Source organism: Chiloscyllium punctatum, chromosome 8 (assembly GCF_047496795.1).
Source record: "Chiloscyllium punctatum isolate Juve2018m chromosome 8, sChiPun1.3, whole genome shotgun sequence".
Classification (NCBI taxonomy): Eukaryota; Metazoa; Chordata; class Chondrichthyes; order Orectolobiformes; family Hemiscylliidae; genus Chiloscyllium; species Chiloscyllium punctatum.
In genome coordinates, this window is record NC_092746.1 from 83,350,845 (window position 1) to 83,377,258 (window position 26,414).

Consider the following 26,414-nt stretch of genomic DNA (forward strand, 5'->3'; position numbering starts at 1 on the left):
CGTTCTCAAGCCTACAGGCATCAGGGCAGACCCTGGGATGTGTGGGGCATACTTATAAGGTGTTGCTGTGATGATCACAATGACTTATACATTCATGGAACAGAACCCTTTTCTGTTCATGAAGCCAGCTGCATTATGATATGGTATTCTCAATGAGACATTTGTACAGTTGAAAGCGCCCTGTGCCAAGAGAAGCCAGCATTGTTGCTAAAGTCTACTGCCCAACTTGCAGCACTGACCTTGTCAAGAGTAATGAGATGAAGCATGACCTGGCACAATTTGCAAAGGTAACAGCCTTCATATATTTGTCGGTTGATGCTTGTGAGATTCCACATAGTGGATCATTCGAAACAACTGTTGCATGAAAGTTTAGTGAAGCTGTCACTTTGACCCCCACTGACATACAATGGACACCCACTAGTTAAGATTACAGTTCTACTCCAGCAGCTTGTATAGTCTTGTTACAATACCTTTCGACACTCTTGTCTGCAGCGATACTGTACCTCACTCATCTGGAGAAAATGGCATTGAGGATAATAGACTCTGTGCCTCCTATACCTCCACTGCATCCTGTGGGGACCTTCAATGGCCTTCAAACCACGTGGAGGTGGTTTGCCTCGAATTGACAGCCTCTAGACTTTGCTGGTGCATCTATTCCTCTTCCATTTCTCTTCATTTTCAAAGCACTGTAGTGACGGTGGCAGTCATCCATGCTGTGGCCAGATCGATTGGTCATGCTTCCAGTGGACCTGTGTGGGAATGACTAGGAACAGAACCGGTCCTTAGTAGTGTGAGCAGACAGCATTCCTATCACGAACAAACAACTGTTCAGTGTACCCCTCCATACAGTGGGATGTGGAGAAATCCAGCAAAGAGGGCCATGAAATGCCTCTACCTTTGACATAGGGACTTTATTCTGATAAATGTAGCTGTGTCACACAGTACAATAGGAGAATGTAAATGTTATATGATTACTGAAACTTTGTCATAGCCACCTGCATATCACCCAAGCAGGATTGCCCTTATGCTGCCTCTGACATTTTTGATTGTCTTTGTCAATTATGGCCCCATATGCCACTTTTAAAATCACCTGTGATTACTTCTGCCTCATAGTGACAACTGTCTTCAATCTGCAATGACCAATCCCATGGTCAAGATTGCTTGTAATCAGGATTTATATCTCCAAACAGTTGGACATTGCGAGCATTTCATGTTGAGGGTGCAATGAGTACAGATGACTTCAACCTGTACTGTGAAAGTATCTGATTAATGCGATTGCTGCTTGAAGAGCCTCACACCATTCACAAGTAAAGCCTGCATGCTCACACAATAAGAAAGTACTTGTTCTGCTGTATGGTCGAGCTATTTTCCATTTCCAGTACACACTTTTTAAATGAGTACAGAATGCAGGTCACAGTTGGCAAAGTGAGTCACAGGCTTGGCCTGGTAACCAAGGACTCTCACCTCTGAACCTCAGCGTTTCTTTCATGCTGGCAGTCCCTGCTGAGCCATCAGTACAGAACTTCCACACATTCCTACATACCTCTTTGAATTACACCTTCAACTTCCAGCGTTACCTCCTGAACCCCAGCCTCACAGCTTAATGATGTCAACAGTCATGCTGCATTGTTTCCATGTTGCAGCCAGGGTGGTTGTGACTATCAGTGATCCTCATTTCCACAGAAACCCTCATCCACCAATTCACTAATGTCTTCTGCCTTCCCTTTATATGTTGCATTTCCCTTTCATAATTATTGGCCCCTCTGTATCCCAGCCTGTTTCCACCAATCCTCAGCATTGACATTTCAAAATTCCTTACCACAACATTGGCTCTTGATAACCCCCTACCATTGTCTTTTATTGGGCTGTTCCACGACTGAATGTGGCCCAGCCACCTGACTGACTTGGATAGACGATCAACCCCAACTGATGAGTGAGCATCTATGCTGCTCCCTATCTGACTTGCTGCAGCATTCTGGACTGGTTACACTGGACCTGCAGGACTGTATTGCCCATTTCTTCAACGATACAGATGCCTTGACCTTGATTGCTCTAAACGGCCAACTAACCCTGACCAAATCCCTGGACTTGTATCGGATGCTGTCCATAACTTACTGTGCTGGGATATCCTAACTGAAAGTTATCTCCCTGGGCCTGTGGACTACTCCCCCTAGACTTTGAAGCATATGCAGTGTGTTTACTGCATATATTGCTGGCACATGGTTCAGGTGCAAGATTGATAATGCACAGTACCATACAGCAATATGCCACTCTCTTGATTGACTGATTACTGCTGACAACCATGATAAGAAACCTGGCTTTGTATCTGCAGTAAAATGCAAGGCAAGCAGAAGTCATGTGAGTGTATAAGCCATTGCTGAAGGCACAAAGCACAAAAAGACAAGGCTGTGAGCTGAGATGCTGAGCATGCAAGTAGGTGCAAAGTTAGCGAGCACTAAGAGAACAAATGAGGAGCCCTGAGGTGTACATTTCATGGAATCTGAGATGGGTGACTGTCCTTGCACATAAAGAGAACTGACAGCAGCATTACAATGATAGAGCCGATATACTCAAAAATGCAACACTAAAGTGCAGCATTGTAATGTATGTGTGTCAGAGATTGTCATGATGGTGGGATGAGGCTGGTAGATATCCGATATCAACATGTGTGAACAGGGGGTGTAGGCGGTTGCTGCCCATGGAGTGTTGCCTGAGACCTTGATGACTGATGTTCAAAATGGAAGGCTAGGAGAAGTAAGCAATCTGCTGGAGTTGCTCGGTATCTGCTTTGACTTTTATGTCGAAGTGTCATTATCTAGTTTCTGTTAGGCAGGTGGGAGAAAGAGAAACTGCATATGAATACTGTGACATTAGGTAATATGGTATATTCAAACATGTGGGTGGCACGGTGGCACAGTGGTTTGCACTGCTGCCTCACTGTGCCAGAGACCCGGGTTCAACTCCCGCCTCAGGCGACTGACTGTGTGGAGTTTGCACGTTCTCCCCGTGTCTGCGTGGGTTTCCTCTGGGTGCTCCGGTTTCCTCTCACAGTCCAAAGATGTGCAGGTCAGGTGAATTGGCCATGCTAAATTGCCTGTAGTGTTAGGTAAGGGGTAAATGTAGGGGTATGGGTGGGTTGCGCTTCGGCGGGTCGGTATGGACTTGTTGGGCCGAAGGGCCTGTTTCCACACTGCAATGTAATCTAATGTAAACGCACACAAATAGGTCTGTCGCCACTGCCTAGCAAGATTCTCAACTCACCATTCAAAACCTGATTGGCAAGAGACCTGGGTTCAAGTCCCACCTGCTTCAGATGCATTAAATAATATCTCTGAACAAGCTAATTAGAATTTTGTTTGCAAACTAGGTTGGAGAATCAGACTTTTTTTTTCTCAACATTAAGAATTTTGTTTCTGATAATCTTGCCACATTTTCACATTTAATTTGCCTCTCTCCAAGTTGTTCAGGGGCTGGGAATAACCCCCCCCCCTTGATCTTAACGAATACTTGGTCTGCTTTCATGAAAGAGAGTGATGATGCATGGATTGTAGAAAGTGGTTAAGAATGAAATATTGGATTGTGATAAACATTAGGAGAGATCAAGTGTGAGGGAGTTAGCGTTCTTGAAAGTGAATAAATCACTAGGGCTAGTTAAAAGGTACCCCATGTGGCGAAAAGAAGCCAGGGAAGAAATAGCGGATGTTCTGGCCATCATTTTTCAATCCTGACTGAATGTGGGTGTTGATCAACAAATGTGAGAATACTGAAAGATGTGGAGAAAGTGATGGACCTTAGAGTATATGACCATAAATCTAAGAGAGCTGCCAAACAATTTGATAAAGTAGTTACAAAGGCATTATGAATATTTTTCTTTATTAGACATGACATAGGATATTAAAGCAGGAAGGTTCTGCTGCAGCGGCATAAAAACTATTTGGGCCACAATTTGAGTATTGCAAGCAGTTCTGGTCACCTTATTACAAACAGCATCTAATAGCAGCAAAGAGGTACATAGGAGATTTATGAGGGTGTAATCAGGACTGGAAAATTGCAGGGATGAGGAATGATTGCTTTGATTGGGATTGTTTTCCTAGGAACAGAGGAGGTTGAGGGGAGATTTGATTCATTGAATAGAATGCATGGGAAGGGGGTGGTTGAATTAGCTGAGGAGTCAGTACTAATGGGGCATAAATTTACAGTCATTGCCTGAAATATTGGAGGGAAGATTAGGACACATCTTTTACCCAGAAAATGGTGAAGGTGTTGAATTCACTCTCTGAAAGGGCAGAAGAGGCAGAAACCGTCAGCTCATTAAAAAGGTGACTAAATATGCACTTGAAGCCTCGTAACCTCCAAGGATCTGAGCCACGTGCTGGAAAATGGGATTCGGTTGAGTGGCATGACTTTCATCTGCACAGACACAATGGACAATGTGGTCTCCTTCTGTGCTATAAGTATTTCTATATTTTCTGAAGATTCTCAACAGCTAAAGAGGAAGAACGTACAGGGATGTGGCAAGAGGGTATGGAAGTCTAGTACAAGAATTGCTCCTTTGGAAAGCCAATACGGACTCAATGGGGTGATTGGCCTCCTTCTGTGCTGTAACAATCCTATTATTCTCTCGTATTATACCTAAAAGTAAAGCAAAACCTGAGAATGCTAGAAATAGCATAGAGTCAGGTAGAGAGAGAAGCATAGTTAACAGAATTAATGTTTCAGAATGATAATCTTTCATCTGGTGTACTGTATCACTTGTATTAAATTAGTTTTAAGGAATGAATAATATTGAGGTTAGCATTCTGTGGTTTCCTTTCTTAGTCTTGGGTTTGAAAGTAGCCTAAATTGATTAAATGAAAATCACTTCTGCCTGCTAGTTGTAAAAGTCGTGAATTAAATCAACATGAGCAATTTCACTCCAGTTCTTAATGTGTGTGGCTACAATATAAAATTACTCAATCCGCCTATATTGACAGTAATTGTCAATTTCAGTCAGCAATTAAAAGATGATGTGGTTAAAAGGAAGTCACATAGTATATCTTTCTGTTGTTGAGGGAAAAACGATTGTTAGGGAGAGAGAGAATTTACTTCTGCAATTTTGGCATCCATTTTGAAACAGGGAAGAGCAGGTCAGAAACTGGGTATTTTGTGATTAGTCGCTTAGATTCTGAGCTCGTCAAAGCCACCATTTCCAGAGCTCAAGTCTAAAACTGATTAAAATTCACCATCTGTTCAGTTGAGTGCAGCCACATCGTGCTATTGCGCTTGATTGGGGATCTTGTCATTGGACTCAATTCCTTCTATCAGCAATTGGACAAAGCAGCATTATTCTTTATGTTCCAAAGGTACTCTGACAGCATCTCTTCAGTTAAGCCTCTCTCTACTCCCCACTCACAATCATGCAACGTGATCATCAGTGTCATGGAAATCCCCATCTCCAAGTAGCTTGTTAAGTTATGAAACTATTTGGCTTGGGCATGTATTGATATTTCATCTTTGTTGGCTAATCAGTCACCAACTTCCCTATGTGAAACCATTGTGGCATACCACTAGCACCAGAAAAGTATGCATGTATCTTTTCCAGTCAAATTCGATATTACAATATCATGTGCATCCTAAAAACAAATTGTAATAGTGCATTATGAAAGGCCTTAGAATAAAAACCATGCAAAGGAAATGAGTATATAGGAGCATATTATGATTTTTTTTAACACAGGATTTTTATGGAAAATTCATGTTTAGAACATGAAATTCTTGTCACAGTGAGTGGTTGACATAGGGTCCTTGTGGAGAAAACCTTTGGTATTCTTGCAAAAGATACACTATACTCCGTAAGATACACTACTACTGTGCCATATAGCATAGATTCAGAACAGATCCAGCACCTCAAAATAGGCAACCATAAGACATTGTGGGTCATCAGCAGCAGTGGAATTGTAGTTACATTCTGTAACCTTGTGACCTGGATCGACCTCCTGATGAAGGAGCAGTACTCCAAAAGCTTGTGATTTCAAATAAACCTGTTGGACTATAACCTAGTATTGTGTGACTTCTGACCTTGTCCACCCCAGTCCAACACTGGCACCTTCACCTCATAAAAGCCATTCTTAAATTGAATAATTTTTTGTTGAGAGTAATGAAATATTTCCTTAAATGTCTGTTAATGCTTGTCTACTCCCTTACCTTTTAATGTGTTTTTACAGCCTGGTGTAGCCAATTCTGTCTTTGTACTTTTGTAATTGCATGCATTTAAGATTTAGTTTAAGAGCTAAGTCTCTCAGGCTATGATCAGTCTTGCCTAGAACATCCTTTACTGTGAGATTGTTAATTAATCCTGTTAAATCATAAATTGCCACATTTAAAATAGCCTGTTCCCTGGGCAGTCAGAATATATTGAGAGTGTTTTGCTTTGTTGATTCTCCTGCTGTTCAGATGCTGCCTGACCTGCTGTGCTTTCCCAACAAACACTCTCAACTCTAATCTCCAGCATCTGCAGTCCTCACTTGCTCCCAGTCAGAATATCTTGTTTAAGAAACTGTCCTGGATTCACTATTTACTCATTTTTAAGACTTCCTTTGCCAATTGTATTCAGCCAAACCATACAAAGATTCAAATTATCTACAGTTTTGTACTATCTTTCTTTCAAGCTGACATTATTTCTTGATTTATACTCTGTCCTACTGCTAGAGAGCCTATAGCTACATCCACTCGTGACATCTATTCCCTTTTGTTTCTTATTCCCACCCAAACGATTTTATATTGTTGACCTGCTGAGTCAAGACCATTTCTCACTTACTGATCTCTCCTTGACTAAAAGAGCTACCCCATCTCCTTTTCCTTGTTTTGCGTATTTCCCATCATTGTCCCAAATACTGATGAATACAAAGTTCCCAGTCTTAGTCACCTTGAAACTACATGTCTGTATTGCCTATTAAATTATGGCCATTTATTTCAATTTATGCTATCAACTCATTAATCATCTTATAAATATTCATTGCATTAGAACAAGACCTTTGATTCTGATCTTTTTAATTTTAAAAAAATAGTCTCCAACTGTTTGCTGGTGCATTCTTATATTTGCATGTTCTGATATTCCTGTTGGACTGGTTGCCATTTTCTGCATCAGTACTCTGCACTACTGGCTTGTCATTTCTCTTTAACTTTGTAAACTTCCCCTAATATATACACTGATAACATCACACCCTCTCACATCCCTCCAACACACAAATACAATTTAGTTTAAAGCCCTCTCTAAAGACCTAGCTATATGATCTGTAGGACACTGGTCCCAGCTCAGTTCAAGTGAAGGCAAAACCGGTAAGATAGGTCTTTCATTCCCCATTGGATGTTAAAAATCACATAACACCAGGTTATAGTCAAACAGGTTTATTTGGACTGTAACCTGGTGTTGTGTGATTTTAACTTTGTCCACCCAGTCCAACACCAGCACCTCCACATCATTCCCCAATGACACCAGTGCCTTATGAATCAAAACCCATTTCTCCCACACAAATTTTTGAACTATGCTTTCAGTTCCATAATTAGTTTTACCCTTTGCAACTGTGCTTTTGGCTAAAATAGTAATCCAAAGATTATTACCTCTGAGGTCCTGCTTTTTAATTTGTTACCCAGCTACTTATACTAGGGATGGTGATGTAGTGGTAATGTCACTGTAATCCAGAACCCAATGTTAATGTTCTTGGGGAATCAGTTCAAATCTCACATGGCACATCATGAACTTTGGTGCCTAATGATGACCATGTAACCACTGTCAATTTTTGAAAAACCCACATGATACGCAAAGGTCTTTTTAGGGAAGGTAAATCTGCCATTCTTATCTGATCCAACACATGGATACCAGACCAAATCGGATTTGAAACCCAGTGAAATGAAAACATTTGGTGACTCTCAAATATGCCCACTTACACCTAACTAGTGTTGAAGAATAACAAATATCAGTCATCAAATGTATAACTTAGAAAGAAACAATTTATTATAATTACTGTGACTTTTGTTCAGTAGAGCTAAACAACAAAATAATGCAATTAATATATGTGATTTAAATCCAATTTTTTTTATTGTAGCCCCAACTCTCATATAGATGGATAGACAGGTACAGTTAAAGGATAAATTAAGAAAATAAAACAATTGTAATTTGCCAGTTTGATAACCATTTCAATGATTAGCACCGGGTTTTAATGGAATCCTTGAATGATGCATTGTGGTACAGCACATGGGATTGTATCTTGTTTGAATTCCAAAGTCACTGGTCAATGCAAACAGCTTCCAGCGGGCTTTGAGGAATATTTACATATTTCTTATTCACTGGGATTCTTTTCTCAGAACATTTAATAATACTTATAACTGAATATGAAACTAGAGAGAGTAAAGCTCAAACATAGCCTCCCAGTCCAATAGTTTTCAGCACACCGCCTTCCGCCCCAAAAACCCAGTCATATGACCAGTTCAATCTACATCTGTTTTTAAATCCACATTATCTGTGGTTGTCTGGCCAGCACCGGCCTCCCCTTGATTGACCAATGCAACAAGTAACCAGCTGCCGGTCTGTGAGCAAAGCACAACCTGATACTGAAATGTCTGCAATGTTCTTAGAATCATAATGAACCTGCAATTATCTTTCCAGACTATTTCCCAAATGCAAACATTAGTTTGTTTTCACTCCTTTTCTAGAACAACACAAGCTGCTGTTCAAAGTTCAAGGTTTGATTCTCAACTTCAACTCACAGTTCCAAAACAAAAATGAGAATAATGAAGAAAAAAATGCTATGATCTTGACAATGTGATTTCAGTCCCACAGCAATGTGTTTGGCTCATAAGAAAATAAAGTGTAAGCACAGAAGTAAGTTACTTAATTCTGTCCTTCAGCCCATTGAGCCTGCTGTGCCATCGTTGAAAACATGTCTGATCTGATCATTCTCAATTTCTGCCTTTTCCCCATAGCTTTTGATTCCTGTTCTGATTTAAAAATCTGTCTATTTCATCCTTGGATATACTTAATGACTTAGGCTCTGTGGTAATTAATTTTACAGATTGATTGTCCTCTGAGGAAAAAGAAAATACTCGATCGAAGGCTCTGTTTCTGTGCTGTACATTTCTCTGATTCTATGATTCTATATCTGTGTTAAACAGGCCAACTTCTTACTCCTAAGGTTATGCCTTCTGGTCCTAGACTCTCCCGCAAGGGGAAATAACCTCTCAGTATCTTGCTTGTCAAGTCCTCTCGAAACCCCAATGGATAGGAGCTCATTCTACTCAGCCTCTTCTAAAATGAAAGTCCTTCCATACCCAGAATGATCCTACTGAACCTGTTCTGGACAGTCCCCTTTGCCAGTACATCTTTCCTTGGATAAGGGAATAAAAACTGTTCATAGTATTCCAGGTCTGATCTGATTGGTGCCTTCTATAGTTTTGGCAAGACCCTTTCTTCGAAGGCTTGAAAAGAAATGCAAGCTTAGTCAGCAATGCGGTTGCCCATGGAAAAAGTAACTCCTTGAACAGAACTTGTTTCTATCATTGTCTAAATTCTGCAAGTTAAACGTGTACCCTATGGAGCAATAACTGCTCCATTGAACTGGACTTTGCACTGTTTATATCAGGCATTGATAAAACTTTATGCATTTATACTAGGTATTTATTCTATGGTTGAGTTCTCCACCATTAGCATTCTGGGTGTTAACATTGACCAGAAGCCTAATTCGACCAGACATTTAAATAATTCAGCTGCAAGAGTAGTTCAGAATCTGGGAATACTGCAGCAGCTAACTCAGCTTCTGACTCCTCAGTGTGTGTGTGTGTGTGTGTGTGTGTGTCAGCCACCAAGTCATGAATGTGATGAAATACCCTCTTCCTATCTGAAGGAATGTAGCACTAAGAACACTGAAGAAGCATAACACTAACCAATTCAAAGCAGTCCGTTTGACTGGCACCCAGCCATCACCATAAATATCCTATCTCTCTGAAGGAATTGCTCAGGAAAATGATTTTCTGTTGAGCAATTCCTCTAAGTTTGGAACCCTCTGGAAGTCTCCATTTAAATTTGGAAGGATCTGATGAAATAAAGTAAAAGAGTTATTTTAGCCTAAATCCTAAGTAACTGTAAAATAGATATCATTGATCTCACCATCCACCACCACCCCCCTCTCCCCCACCGCCGCCCCCCCGCCCCCAACCTCCCACCTGCAGTAAGACCCCTTTCACTGCCCAGATGCTGGCTTGACCGTACAGACCTGACACAACTCAACATCAACACACCCCTTGGAACATAAACAGTCACATCTCTGCTACTTCACACAATTTTTCTACCTTCCAAATAATGCCAATGAATGTACAACTGACAGTGACCACAGCAAGGAAGGCTATTGTTTGTTTAGGTCACCACTTTTATCTCTTTCTTCTTAGATATCTGTCAGTAATATAATCTGGAACTTCAATTTTACAAACTTGTCCATTCTGAGTTTGCCATTGTCTCAATTTTTCCCAAATTTATGTTTTTGAGTTCAATACTTTTCCATCTATGTGAATAGAAAAGGATTCAGTGCTCACTTTGAAGGACGTTTGCAACGAGCAGTGCAGTTATGTGAATAAACCCTTAGTCTCTTATAAACTGGCACAATACCCTCATTTTAAGGAACTTCCTGTGTCTGATCTTTCTAACCCAGGAAGGAATATAACTGCATAGCTCCCAAGAGATTAAGACTCCTGCGTGCACTTTCAGCTGAGTATCACTATAAACTAGATTCTGGATTAGTGGTGCTGGAAGAGCACAGCAGTTCAGGCAGCATCTGAGGAGCAGTAAAATCAATGTTTCGGGCAAAATCTCTTCATCAGGAATACAGGCAGAGAGCCTGAAGGGTGGAGAGATAAGTGAGAGGAGGGTGGGGGTGGGGAAAAAGTAGCATAGAGTACAATAGGTGAGTGGGGGAGTGGATGAAGGTGATAGGTCGGGGGGGGGGAGGGTGGAGTGGATAGGTGGAAAAGAAGATAGGCAGGTAGGACAAGTCATGGGGACAGTGCTGAGCTGGAAGTTTGGAACTGGGGTGAGGTGGGGGAAGGCGAAATGAGGAAACTGTTGAAGTCCACATTGATGCCCCGGGGTTGAAGTGTTCTGAGGCGGAAGATGAGGCATTCTTCCTCCAGGCGTCTGGTGGTGAGGGAGCGACGGTGAAGGAGGCCCAGGACCTCCATGTCCTCGGCAGAGTGGGAGGGGCAGTTGAAATGTTGGGCCACAGGGCAGTGTGGTTGATTGGTGTGGGTGTCCCGGAGATGTTCCCTAAAGCGCTTTGCTAGGAGGTGTCCAGTCTCCCCAATGTAGAGGAGACCGCATTAGGAGCAACTGATATAATAAATGATATTGGTGGATGTGCAGGTAAAACTTTGATGGATGTGTAAGGCTCCTTTAGGGCCTTGGAGGTGAGGGAGGAGGTGTGGGCGCAGGTTTTGCAATTCCTGCGGTGGCCGGGGATAGGTGCCAGGATGGGAGGGTGGGTTGTAGGAGGGCATGGACCTAACGGAGGGTAGTCACGGAGGGAACGGTCTTTGCGGAAGGTGGAAAGGGGTGGGGAGGGAAATATATCTCTATAAACTAGGTCCATTCATTGATCAGAGTTATTATTGAGCACATTATTTGTATACGTGTCAACAAAAACCTGTATTTAATCATAGCATGTTTGGTTTAAAACAGTCACAAAGTATTTTGTAGAGGTATAGTCAGATAAAGCTTGACACTGAGCCAAAGATTCTGACAGTAGTAGGGATGGCCAAAAGTTTGGTCAAGGAAATAGGATAGAATTGGAAATGTTTAGGGAGGACAAGCAAAGTGTCAGAACTTCCTTCAAGGGTTTCAGAGCACTGGACTATTACAGATATGGTGGAGGGTAAATGTCATGAGGGATGTGAACACAAGGAGGATAATTTTAAAATTGAGTAATTGGAGTAGAGCCCAACCAGATCAGCAGATACAGGTAATGGTACTGGCAGAAGTCTTGCCAATTCGAATTCAAATACAATTTTGATTGAATCTCAAGTTTATGGAGAGTGTATGGTGGCAGATTTCTAAGACAGCAGTGAAGTAGTTGAGTCTGGACTTAACAAAAGCAAGTTGAGGATAGTCAGCAGAAGAGTCTTGAGGCAGGAGTGCAGACAGGTGATATTATAAAATTAAAAGTAGTCAATCTTACTGATTGGGTGTTTGTAGAAATCTGATGTTATTTTCAGATTAATTTACCATCAGGTAGATTGTGGATGAGAAATAACAGGGGCCCATTGATAGACTATTTTGGACTCTGGAAGTAACTATGCAGGCTGGAAGTGAAGCCAACACAGAAACATTCAGATGACCAATTAACTTAGATGTGATCAATAACTAAAATAGTTTTGCTTCAGTGTCAATCAAGTGATTGAATCCTTGGTGGATTTACCGAATCAAACAGGATGCCTGGTGATTGATAGTCTGTTTCACAAAGATCACCAACAGCCTGCAGTAATTGTGAAAGGCAATGAGTTGCCAGCTGCCAAAAAATTGTGATGTCAATCTTAACAACTTCAGTAAAATTATTCTTTCATGGGATGTGGACAGTGCTGGCTAAGCCAGCATTTGTTGTTGATCCTTAATGTCTGTGAGTTAGTCGTGGTAAACTACCTTCTTGAACTGTTGTAGTCTGCACTATGCTAAGAATCACACTGACAACATATTTTAAATTGCCATTTGGGCTTATAATATGGTTCACTTCTGCTTGCTAAGAGCTAAATATATTCATAATCAGGGACATGTCTACTGCAGGCACACTTAAAATAACTAGGCATGTCTAAATAAAAGCATAGGGTAGCAATAGTTTCCTGGTGCATTCTGCAATGGAAACACCTGGACCAATTACAGTCAATTTGCCAACCAATCAGTAACCTCTTTCTCATGCAATTTGGTGTTTTTGTATCTGATAGGTGCAAGATGAAAAGCTTCTGCAGCATGCCTCTTTCACCAACACTCAAGTTCTGTACGCTGACATGGCTTGCTTCTTCCATGACCGTGGTTTCCCATCCATTACTGTGGTTGACAGAGCCCTCAACCGCATCCAATCTGTCACCTGTGCTTTCGGCCTTGCACCTTCCCATCACTCACAACAGCCTGATCAGGTTCCCCTGTCCTCACTTTTCATCCCATCAGCCTCCGCATTCAAAAGATCATTCTCCACCATTTCAGACAACTCCAGCAGAAGGCCACCACTAAACACATCTTCCCCTCACTCTCTCATCTCATTTCGAGGAATCGTTGCCTCCGGGATACCCAAGTCCATTCCACAACCACCAACACCACTCCCCCTCTCCACAGCACCTTTCCATGTAACTGCAGAAGGTGCAACACCTTCCTTTCACCTCCTCCCTGCTGACCATCCACAGGTCTAAGAAGTCTTTCCAGGTGAATCAGCACTTCACCTGTACCTCTTCCCATTTTGTGTATTGTATTTGCTGCACCCAATGTGACCTACTCTACATTGGAGAAACCAAATATAGACTGGGTGACTGTTTAGCAGAGCACCCTTGGTCTATGCGCAAGCAGGACCCTGACCTTTCTGTAGCCAGTCATTTTAACAAAGCGTCTTGCTCGCATGCTCACATGTCTGTTCTTGGCATGCTGCAGTGTTCAAGTGAAGCATAGTGCAAACTGGAGGAACAACATCTCATCTTCAGACTAAGTTAAAACTCACACAACACCAGGTTATAGTCCAACAGGTTTATTTGAAAGTACAAGCTTTCAAAGTGCTGTACCTTTGTCAGGTAGCTGATGAAGGAGCAGTGCTCTGAAAGCTTGTATTTTCAAATAAACTTGTTGGAATATAACCTGGTGTTGTGCTACTTTTAACTTTGTCCAACTCAGTCCAACATCAGCATCTTCACATCATCATCTACTGCCTTCCAGACTTAATGCTGAGTTCAGCACCTTTAAATTGTGAACATTTTCTTTTTTAGTTTGTTATCATGTTCCCTCCCATCTCACTTCCTGCCCTGTCAAGTCTGGCAGGAGACACGCCATTGTTCTGCCATTGTCATATTCTGATCACTTAATCTGATCTATCATTTCTGCATCGGCACCCTACACACATTACCCCCAGTACCCCATCCCCACCCCCAAACTATAGCATAAATGCTGACTTCTCCTCTTCATCTAGACTCGAAATGCTAGAGCTTTCGCTCCATGGATGCTGTCTGATCTGCTGTGGTCTCCAGCATTTGTTATTTTCTGCCCCAATGATATGTTGAGTCTGGCACATGTCTGACGACAACCTTAATGGAAAGGGGGTGCAGGTGGTCTCTCCCATGGAGTGTGCCCTTAGGTGTTAGGGACAGCTATCCAGATTGAAAGGCTGAGAAGCAAGTGGCAACTAGTGCAGCCAGACATCAGCGCTGACTTTTATTTGAGGAATTGTTGCCTCTTGGTTTCTTTTTGCCATGTGGGAGTATTCAAAACTACATATAAATGAGGCAAGAATAGGTAATAATAAGATGTTGGTGCATGCAAATGGACCTCTGCTGCTCACTAACAAAATTTTCTTCTCACCATTAAAGTCTTTTGGGCAAAATCTTATTTTTTGCCATATTTTAACAATCAAGCCACTGTTGTGCATGTCATTCAGCAGCTGGGAAAACTCAACCCAAAATGTCCAGTTTCATTAATTTGGGTAAAGGTCTTGCTTTAGAAATGTCTTCACTTCTGCCGTCTGTTTGTGATTAACAACCTATAAGACTCCTGAAGCATTTATGATAGCCATGCAATACAGAATGATAACAACTCTCATTCTCACATAGTAACATGATGCGTCTTCTAGTCATTATGCAGTAAACTAAATTGAAGAAAAAGAAGAAAGAGTGGCAAGAATTACTTTTAAATTAAACTTTGTCCTGGTGCTGATGAAGTCTTCTGAAAAAGTACACTAGTTAAAGCAACATGATGTTTGCATTTGCTAGTTGTCTACTGGTTCACTCAAGAATATTATTTGTATTATTATATCCAGACATCTGAAGGAATTATTTTACATTTGTTTTAAGTAAGTCTTGCCCAAGTATACTTCAATGTAAAGAGATTATATTGTCTCTATTTTTAATCTTTTTTGTGACTTCCATTACCAGAAGCCTTTAAATTGATATTGTGAGTTTTTTATGAGTGCAGCTGATTTTCCTTTTGTTAACCTCTTAAGAAGATAAATTACGATTGCGGAATAGGATTGTAAATTGAATGAGATATAGTGGTGTAAATCCTTCAAATCTGTATTACCAGGAATGCTGGAATGTTGTGTTTCTCTCTATGTTCTACCTGATCAATTTTTAATAAAGAAACATGAGAAGCCAAATCCTTTCCAAAACAAACTTGCATTGACTATTTACTTCATACCAACTCCTGCTGCCACATGCAGAATCATTTTGTATGATCTTTATACTAACTAAAGATGGAATACTCACCTCCATGTAGGTTGAATGAAATAAAAATGCAGCATTTATTTTATTAACCTCAATCCGGTACAGTGCGACTTACTTGTTGCTCCTGAGTGCCGGTGAGGAGCAGACTGGGGACTGTTGTTAGACTTGTGCCTGGTGCTGGAGGTCAGACCATGTGCTGAACTACTGCTATTTGAAATTCTTTACCATACTGTATTGTAACACTGCTACAACTATGTTATTTCTAACTTATCTTTTAGACACTGTAAGTAATGCTACTACTTTTCCATTAAATCCTCTTTTGTATCCAAGATTTGTACCTCAGATGGCTCCATTAAAGGGACCCATTGTAAAACTTTTTCATGTGTACTCCTGTACTGTTATATTTGAGTACACATGACACTAAAGGATATTCTTCTGGTCTTTTTTAATACACTTAAGACAATATAATTGTAATGTCATGTAGAACAGCACTAGCCATTTGTGTAAATTCACATTTATAAGAGCAGCAATTACTTGATATTCATGATCAGGAGAATAATTTTAATGTTTTTGAGATGATTAATTTTTGACATAGTGGGATAGTGAGAAAGCAACAATTGGAATTGTAGAAGTAAGGAAGGAAAAATAGAGCAGTGCAGTTCTGTGGATTTACAGACTGAAGAGTGAAAGCTACTGTAAATATGGCCCACAAAAAAAATGGCGTGGCACTGGTCCAGTTAGTTCACTTCTTGCCAGATTGATGAGTATAAGACAAATTCTGGAAATTTTGTTTGTCTACAGAAAATGAAACAGTTTAGTCAGTTAGCAAAAATGATTTCTCTGAGTATTATCTTACAAAAACTTTAATAGGAGTAAATTACAATGCGGTTAAATTTGCCACTTTTGTTTGCTGTATTCCGTATGTATAACATGTAGTATTGAAGATTCAGAGAGGTCATAATTTAAACAGCTGAGGTCTGTTTGTCTCTTTTCTAACAGCATAACAAACCATTTCAACCCAATCTGCTTAAAACATGCCACATGTAAATGGGACCTATCCTTTGACCTGTGTCCTTTTAGCTATGGATCAATCCACATGCTCTATAAGCTAGGCAGACTGATTTGAAATGCAGATGCAGTAGAGGTGGGGATGTGTCCCTTTTTATTCTTGCTGTATCTGTCAGGGTGAAAAATGGCTAGCTCAAGGGTCATCTATCCAAACTCACTTAATTATTTTTCTTGGACCCACAGAATTGTCGCAAGCAGTAGTGGATGCAGGAGCTGTTCCTCTTCTGGTTCTTTGTATCCAGGAACCAGAGGTACCACTGAAAAGAATTGCAGCATCTGCACTAAGTGATATTGCTAAACAATCCCCAGAGCTAGCTCAAACTGTAGTGGATGCAGGGTCCATTGCTCACCTAGCTCAGATGATCCTAAACCCTGATGCTAAACTAAAGGTGAGCATATATACTGCAGATATCGTTCTCATTGTGCTAATAAATACATTAACCCAATGTTAGATGCATCACAGGTTGAAGAAAAATAAGTTAATTGTTAAAGTAATGTACTTTTTGAATCAAATAAGTGAATCTTCACCAAGATCTTTATATCCTCTTTTGCCAGAAGCGAGGTCCTAGAGGATTGGAGGCTAGTTAATGTTGTTCCTTTGTTTAAGAAAGACAAAGGGGATAATCCAGGAAATTTTAGGCTGGTGAGTTTAGCATCAATGGAAGGGAAATTAGAGAAGATTCTTAGGGATAGGATTTTCTTGCATTTGGACAAAACAATTGACTTATTCAGGATAGTCAGTGTGGCTTTGTGGCAGCTTCGTCTCTCAGATTTGATTGCTTTTTTGAGCAAGTGACAAAGATAATTGATGAGGGTAGGGCAGTGGATGTAGCCTACATAGACTTTACGAAAGCATTTAACAAAGTCTGCCATGGTATGCTGGTCTAGAAGATTAAATCACATTGGACCTACAAAATTGGCTTGGTCATAACTGATAGAGAGTAGTTGTGGAAGGGTGTTTTTCTGACTGGAGGTCTGTGACCAGTGGTGTTCTGCAAAGGCATTGATGAAGTTGTGGATAGTGAGGAAGGTTGTAAAAGGATATTGCAGGATATAGATCAGTTAGAAAGTTGGAAGGAGAACTGGCAAATGGAGTTTAATGTGGACAAGAGTGAGGTGATGCATTTTGGGATGTCAAATGCAAGAGGAAAGTATACAATAAATGGCAGGATCCTTAAGAACATGGATATACAGTTGGTCTTGGGGTGCAAGTCCATAGCTTCTTGAAAGTGGTAACACAAGCAGATAAGGTGCTAAAGAAGATGTACAACTGCTTGCCTTCATTGGTAACTGAGTATAAAAGTTGGCATGTCATATTGCAACTGTATTTAAGCCACCTTTGGAGTACGGTGTGCAGTTCTAGTCATCACACTGTGGGAAGGATGTGGAGACTTTGGAGAGGGTGCAAAAGATGTTTACCAGGATGTTACCTGTATTGAATGTATTAGCTATAAGGAGGGGCTGGACAAACTTGAATTGTTTTTGCTAGGGCACTGGAGGCTCAGGGGTGACCTGACAGAAGCATATAAAATTACAGAGGTCATGGACAGCGTGGATAGTCAGAGTCTTTTTCCCCAGTGTGGAAACATAAATTACTAGAGGGCATAGATAGAAGTTGAGAAGGATAAAGCTTAAAGGAGCCAAGATATTTTACACAGAGAGTGGTATGTGCCTGGAACAAGCTGCCGGTGAGGTGGTAGAAGCAGATACAGTAGCAACATTTAAGAGACATTTAGACAGGGAAATGAACAGGCAGGGAATAAGACGGATACCAGCCATGTGCAGGCAGATGAGATGAGTTTGCAATGGCATCATGGTCAATGCAGATATGGTGGGCTCAAGGGCCTATTTCTGTGCTGTACTGTTGTATGTTCTGTGTTCTATGCTCTAGTGATATAGTCATAAATCTGTATTGGGGTTCTATTATGATTAATCAGATAGGAATAATGATTTATTCAAATAAAATACAGTGAGTGCTGAAATACTTCAAATTTTTTAACAGGTTATTTTAAATTGTCATATGATTAATCAGTTTTTGCATATTTAAATGTTTTAGCTATTTGAACTCTTGTGCTACTTCTTTATCTTCTATAGCGTCAAGTGTTTTCAGCTCTTGGTCAGATTGCAAAACATTCAGTGGATCTGGCAGAAATGGTCGTAGAAGCAGAAATTTTTCCTGCTGTTCTAACATGCCTGAAGGACTCGGATGAATTTGTGAAAAAAAATGTTGCAACACTAATTCGGGAAATTGCCAAGCACACTCCTGAGGTAAATCCATTTGATTTTAGAAGTGCAGCAAAATAACTGAAAGGTTGTCACAGAGGATGTTGTAGATAGTTCACATTATTTTGCACTTAAAAATTTATGTCTTTTAAAGCAGTGGATAATGGCTTCATTTATTTGTTTCTAAGGCACACAATATGAAAATATATTTTTAGAGTACAGACTAATTATGGTAAAACAGATTTTTATCATTTTTGCCCCAGCTTATCTATACTTATAAAGTACTGCTTCAGCTTCTGTGACACTGCCTGTGGGGAGTAGGGAGCTTGTTCGGGAAGCAGAAAGCAGATTGTCCCATTTTGAAAACTGCATCTGGGAGGCTAGGGAAGCTCAGCACAAAGTCCAGGAAATAAGAGGAGGTGGGAGCTGAAAGTAAGGAAACCACGAGCATATAAAGAGTAGCAAGAAGTTAGTAACAAAGAATCTTATAGGCCATGAGCAGAAACTACACTTTGGTTAACATGAGAGTAGAAGTGTCTGGTATAAACCTGACTGGGAACAGAAATGGTGACTGCAGAGCCCCTGAGGAGGCACAAACATTTGTTATAGTTCTCCCATCTTTGTGTTTTCCAATGGCCAATAATACTATTTGTTCTTATGAATCAATCAGTGTATTTAAAAACAGCACTCCAGATGTCTTAGATATTATACACTACGTCAAAGGAAAGGGAATGCAGTATTTATATGATATGAGAGGAGAGTGGTAAATGGACTATGCTTAGTAGAGGCATTGCCATGGAGAATGCACCAGTTAATGATGACTGATTGTTAACAGCCATACTTTATTTAAATTTTAACCCAGGCAGGTTGACTCTGTCACAGCATTGACCTGAACAGTGAACCAGAAAATAGCTGTCACCTATTTTGTTAAATTTAAACATACATACTGTGTCTACATGTACTTTCAGTCTATAAAGAATTGGACCACGTGTATTAACACATGTGGCTTCAAGTACAAGGAATTGCAACACACTATAAACCCAATTAACAATCCTAATTCGGTTGTCAGTTTAATTCTTCACACATTTGGGATTATTTATCAAATGTTCGTTGCATAATTGCATCTAATAGAGTCATAGAGTCATACAGCCTGGAAACAGACCCTTCTAGCTAACTTGTCCATTTCAACCAGATATCCTAAACCAATCCAGTCCCATTTGCCAGAATTTGGCACATATCTCTTTAAATCCTTCCTATTCATGTACCCATCCAGATGCCTTTTGAATACTGTAGTTATACTAGCTTCCACCACTTCGTCTGGCAGCTCATTCCATATGCACACCACCCTCTGCATGAAAACGTTGCCTCTTTGCCCTGGGAAAAAGACCTTGTCTATTCACTCTGTCCATGCCCCTCATGATTTTGTAAACCTCTATAAAATCACTCCTCAGTCTCCAATACTCCAGGGAAAATAGCCACAGCCAATTCTGCCCCTCCCTATTGCTTAAACACAGAGAAAATGAGGACTGCAGATGTTAGAGATCAGAGTCAAAATGTGTGGTGCTGGAAAAGCACAGCTGGTCAGGCAGCATCTGAGGAGCAGGAGAGTCGATGTTTTGAGCATAAGCCCTTCATCAGGAATGTGTGGGGGGGGTTGTAAATGCCAAGTGAGCTGAGAAATAAATGGGAGGGGGGTGGGGCTAGGCGAAAGGTATCTAGGAATGCAATAGGTGGATGAAGGTGGGGGCGTGATGGTGATAGGTCAGAATGGAGTGTTGAGTGGATAGTTGGAAAGGAAGATGGACAGGCATGGCAATGCTGAGTTGGAGGGTTGGATCTGGGATAAGGTGAGGGAGGGGAGATGAGGAAACTGGTGCAATCAACATTGATTCTGTGTGGTTGGAGGATCCCAAGGTGGAAGATCAGGTGTTCTTCCTCCAGTCATTGGGTGGCTAGGATTTGGTAGTGGAGGAGGCCCAGGACTTGCAAGGCGGGGGGTGGGGGACGGGGGGAGTTGAAGTGGTCGGCTGCACTAAACAACCACCACCATCACTTTCTGTCTCCTACCTTAAAGCCAATTTTGTATCCAGCTGGCTACTCCCCCCGATTCCACGTGATCTAACCTTGAAAGCCTTGCTGAAGTTCATATAGACAACTCCACTGCTCTGCCTTTATCAATCCTCTTTGTCACTTTTTGAAAAACTCAATCAAATTAGTGAGACACGATTTCCCATGAACAAAGCCATGCTGACTATCCTTAATCAGTCCTTGCCTTTCCACATAGATGTAAATCCTGTCCCTCAGAATCCCCTCCAACAACTTAACTATCACTGACATCAGACTCACTGGTCTGTAGTTCCCTGGCTTTTCCTTACCAGCTTTCTTAAATGTCAGAAACTGCTGCGAGTTTTTAAGCATAGGTTGGTTTTCCTTTTACTTTGGTATATCCTGTGAATGAAAATTTCTTGCAAGTTGTTTTGATGAGTGCAAAACGAAAAGCTTCAGCAAAATATATCTTTTTTTTTCTGAAATACTCAAGTTTTATTTTACCAAAAGACTTTTAATATGTAATGTCCAATTTAGATGGGATAGACTCTGTCCATGATAAATCTGAATATAGACTCAATAAGAACGGTAGCACAACTGGAAATTGAAGGCAGAAAGTGAGTAAGCTACAATGGATTGTTGAAGAAACTAAGGCTAGAAAACAGAAAAAAAAAAGATGTTCAGGATTAGTGATATATACTTCAACGCAAGGAGCCCAGTAAAGAAGGCAAATGAACCGAAGATGTCAAGAAGAATAATATCATAGCTATTGCAGAAACATTTGGTTAGGGAGTGCAGGAATAACACCTGAAAATTCCTGGCTGGAGGGCTTTCAAATGGGATAGAGAAAGGGATTAAAAGGGAAGGGTGATTGCAATATTAGTTAAAGAAGCTGCCCCAGAAATAGGAGGGATCATAGAATCATCCTGTACAGAAGAGGCCATTTGGCCCATTAAATTTGTATCACCAAAAATACACTTCTACCTACACTGAGTCAACTTTCCCACATTAACCCCATAACCTTGAATGTTATGAGACTTCACATGTTCATCCAAATACTTTTTTTTAAGGTTGTGAGGTTACCTGCCTCAACCACCGTCTTAGGCACTGTGTTCCAGACTTCCTCCACCATTTAGGTGAAAATAGTTTTCCTCAAATACCCTCTAAACCTTCTGCCTTTCACTTTAAATGTGTGCTCCCTTGATTTTGACCCTTCAACTGAGGGTTACAGCTGTTTTCTATCCAAGCTGTCTGTGCCCCTTATAATGTTATAGACCTTTATCAGGTCTTTCCCCCCGCCCAAAACCTTCCTTGCTCCAAAGAAAACAACCTGAGCTTACGCAGCCTTTCTTCATAGCTGAAATGCTCCAGTCCAGGAAACATTCTGGTGAATCTCATCTGCACAACCCTTACAATGCAATCACATCCTTAATATAGTGTGGTGTCCAGAATTGTACCCAGTATTCCAGCTGTGGCCCAACCAAAGTCCTGTACATAGGATATAGAACATAAAATTAATTCAGCAGGGGGATGGGAACCTGAATTGCAGCTCAAGTATACAGGAGGTTGAGAGTAGTGAGGTCAGATATAAGGTTTCAGGGTCACAAGAAGGCACCAACAAGCAAGAAGTTGATTTGAAGTGGATCTACTTCAGCACCAGGAGCATCTGGAATAAGGTGGGTGAACTTGCAGCATGGGTTGGTACCTGGGACTTTGATGTTGTGGCCATTTTGGAGACGTGGGTAGAGCAGGGATAGGAATGGTTATTGCAGGTTCCAGTATTTAGATATTTCAGTAAGAACAGAGAAAATGGTATAAGAGCAGGGGGCATGTGGCATAGTTAGTCAAGGACAGTACTATGGTTGCAGAAAAGACGTTTTAGGACTTGTCTACTGAGGTAGTATGGGCTGAAGTTAGAAACAGAAAAGAAGAGGTCACCCTAGTGTGAGTTTCCTATAGGCCTCCGAATAGTTCCAGGAATGTAGAGGATAGAATAGCAAAGATGATCCTTGATAGAAGCAAGAGTGACAGGGTAGTTGTCATGGGGGATTTTAACTTTCCAATATTGACTGGAAATACTATAGTTCAAGTACTTTAGACGTTCAGTTTTTGTCCAATGTTTGCAGGACGGTTTCCTGACACAGTATGTAGACGGGCCAACAAGGAGCAAGGTCACATTAGATTTGGTACTGATTAATGAACCCTGCCAAGTATTGGACTTGGAGGTAGGTGAGCACTTTGGTGATAGTGACCACAATTCGATTATGTTTACTTTAGTGATGGAAAGGGATAGGTATATACCACGGGGCAAGAGTTATAGCTGGGGAAAGGCAATTGCGACGTGATTAGGCAGGATTTGGGATGCATAGGATGGGGAAGGAAACTACTGGGGATGGGCACAATTGCAATGTGGAGCTTATTCAAGGAACAGCTACTGCAGATCCTTGATGATTAATTACCTGTCAGGCAGGGAGGAAGTTGTCGAGCATGGGAGCCATGGTTTACTAAGGAAGTTGAATCTCTTGTCAAGAGGAAGAGGAAGGCTTATGTTAGGATGAAATGTGATGGCTCAGTTAGGGCGCTTGAGAATTACAAGTTGGCCAGGAAAGACCTAACGAGAGAGAGCTAAGAAGAGCCAGGAGGGGATTTGGGAAGCTGTTGGCAGATAGGATCAAGGAAAGCCCTAAGACTTTCTATAGATATATCAGGAATAAAATAGATATAGAATCCCTACAGTGTGGAAACAGGCCCTTCGGCCCAACAAGCCCACACCGACCCTCCGAAGATTATCCCATTCCCCTAGCCTGTTACTCTTACCCCAAAGTAATGTACCTAACCTAGAGTAATGTACATCCCTGAACACAATGGACAATTTAGCATGGCCAATTCACCTAACCTACACATCTTTGGATTGTGGAAGGAAACCCATGCAAACGTGCAAACTCCACACAGGCAGTCACATGAGGCTGGAATTGAACCACGATCTCTGGTGCTGTGAGGCAGCAGTGCTAACCACTGAGCCACCGTGCAGCCCTGGAAAATGACTAGAGTAAGATGAGGGCCAGTCAAGGATAGGAATGGGAAGTTGTGCGTGGAGTCAGAGGAGATGGGGTATTGCTAAATGAATACTTTTCGTCAGTATTCACACTAGAAAAAGACAGTGTTGTCAAGGGGAATACTGAGATACAGGCTATTAGACTAGATGGGATTGAGGTTCACAAGGAGGAGGTGCTAGCAATTCTGGAAAGTGTAAAAATAAGTAAGTCTGCTGGGCTGGATTAAATTTATCCTAGGATTCTTTGGGAAGCCAGGGAGGAGATTTCCGAGCCTTTGGCTTTGATCTTTATGTTGTCTTTGTCTACAGGAAGAGTACCAGAAGACGGGAGGATAGCAATGTTGTTCCCTTGTTCAAGAAGGGGAGTATAGAGAACCCTGGTAATTGTACACCAGTGAGCCTTTCTTGAGTTGTGGGTTAAGTGTTGGAAAGTGCTATAGGAGATCAGATTTATAATCATCTAGAAAGGAATAAGTTGATTAGGGATAGTTAATATGATTTTGCGAAGGGTAGATCGTGCCTCACAAGCGTTATTGAGTTCTTTGAGAAGGTGGCCAAATAGGTGGATGAGGGTAAAGCTGTTGATGTGGTATACATGGATTGCAGTAAGGCGTTTGATAAAGTTCCTATGGTAGGCTATTGCACAAAATATGGAGGCATGGGATTGAGGGTGATTTAGCGGTTTGGATCAGAAATTGGCTAGCTGAAAGAAGACAGAGGGTCATGGTAGATTGGAAATATTCATCCTGGAGTTCACTTACTATTGGTGTACCGCAAGGATCTGTTTTGGGTCCACTGCTATTTGTCATTTTTATAAATGACCTAGATGAGGGCATAGAAGAATGGGTTTATAAATTTGCAGATGACACTAAGGTCGGTGGAGTTGTGGGTAGTGGCGAAGGATATTGTAGGTTACAGAGGGACATAGACGAGCTGCAGTGTGTGTTGAGCAGTAGCAAATGGAGTTTAATATGGATAAGTGTGAGGGGATTCACTTTGGAAGGAGTAACGGGAATGCAGAGTACTGGGCTAACGGTAAGATAGATGAGCAGAGGAATCTCAGTGTACAGGTTAGATCCCTGAAAGTTGTCACCCCAGTTGATAGGGTTGTTAAGGCAGCATACGGTGTATTAGCTTTTATTGGTAGAGGGATTGAGTTTCAGAGCCATGAGGTCATGCTGCAGCTGTACAAACCTCTGGTGCGACCACACTTGGAGTGTTGCATACAGTTCTGGTCACTGCATTATAGGAAGGACGTTGAAGCTTTGGAAAGGGTTCAGGGGAGATTTACTAGGATTTTGCCTGGTATGGAGGAAAGGCTGAGGGACTTGAGGCTATTTTTGTTAGAGAGAAAAAGGTTGAGAGATGACTTAATTGAGACAAATAAGATAATCAGAGGGATAGATAGGGTGGACAGTGAGAGCCTTTTTTCTCAAATGGCAATGGCTAACATGAGGGGACATATCTTTAGATAGAGGGGTGATAGGTATAGGAGAGATGTAAGAGGTAGTTTCTTTACTCAGAGTAGTAGGCAAGTGGAATACACTGCCTACAACAGTAGTAAACTTGCCAACTTTAAGGGCATTTAAATGGTCACTGGATAGACATATGGACGAGAATGGAATAGTGTAGGATAGGTGGGCTTCAGATTGATTCCCCAGGTCGGTGCAACATTGAGGGCAGAAGGACCTGTACTGTGCTGTAATGTTCTATGTTCTAAGTCTAATAACAGCGGGGAAGAAGCTGTTCTTGAATGTGTTGATACATGTTTAAGCTTTTGTTTCTTCTGCCCTACAGGAGAGTTTGGAAGAGATTATAAACGGGGTGGGTGGGGTCTTTGATTATGTTGGCTGCCTTCCTGAGGTAGCTAGAAGTGTAGATGGAGCAAGTGATAAACTGAGCTCACTAGGTACTTGCACTGACTTTCAAGTTGCAAATCCTTAACATCTGTTTCCTCATGGCAGGTAGTAGGATAGGACACTGCACATTAATGAAGTGATATTTGCAGTTAATGAGGCTGTTAACAAGCGATAAGGACAAGTCGCCTCATAAAGCCATAGAGTCGCACAGCACAGAGGCAGGCCCTTTGGCCCAAACTGGTCCATGACAATCAATATATCCATCCACACAAGACCCTATTTCCCTGCACTTGGCTTATATCCGTCTAATCCTTTCCTATCCATATACTTGTACAAATGCCTTTTAAATGTTGTTAATGTACCCATCTCAACCACTTCCTCTGGCAGCCCATTCCATGTGCATACCACCCTCTGTGTAAAAATTGCCCCTTCGGTTCCCTTTTATTCTTTCCTCTGTTACTTTAAACTGATGCCCTCTAGTCCTCAATTCCCCTATCCTGGGAAAAAGACTGAGTGCATTGACCCTATCCATGCCTGTCATGATCTTATACACCACTACAAGGTACCCCTTTGCTCTAAAGAAAAAAGTCCTAGCTTGTCCAACCTCTCCCTCTAACTCAGACCATTGAGTCCAAGCAATATCCTTGTAAATTTCTTCTGCACTCTTTCCAGTTTAATAACATCTTTCCTATAACAAGGTGACCAAAACTGAACACAATATTCCAAGTGTGGCCTCG

General features: G+C 41.3%; 1 protein-coding gene across 3 annotated transcripts in view; it reads left to right on the plus strand.

Moving 5' to 3' along the window:
- The window catches only part of spag6 (sperm associated antigen 6), a 207,152-nt gene that overhangs the window by 111,883 nt on the left and 68,855 nt on the right, over positions 1-26,414 (plus strand). For all 3 annotated transcript variants that reach the window (XM_072575961.1, XM_072575963.1, XM_072575962.1), the window contains exons 5-6: positions 16,678-16,883; positions 18,589-18,762. In XM_072575961.1, the coding sequence (XP_072432062.1) occupies positions 16,678-16,883; positions 18,589-18,762 (380 nt within the window). The remainder of the gene's footprint in view (positions 1-16,677; positions 16,884-18,588; positions 18,763-26,414) is intronic.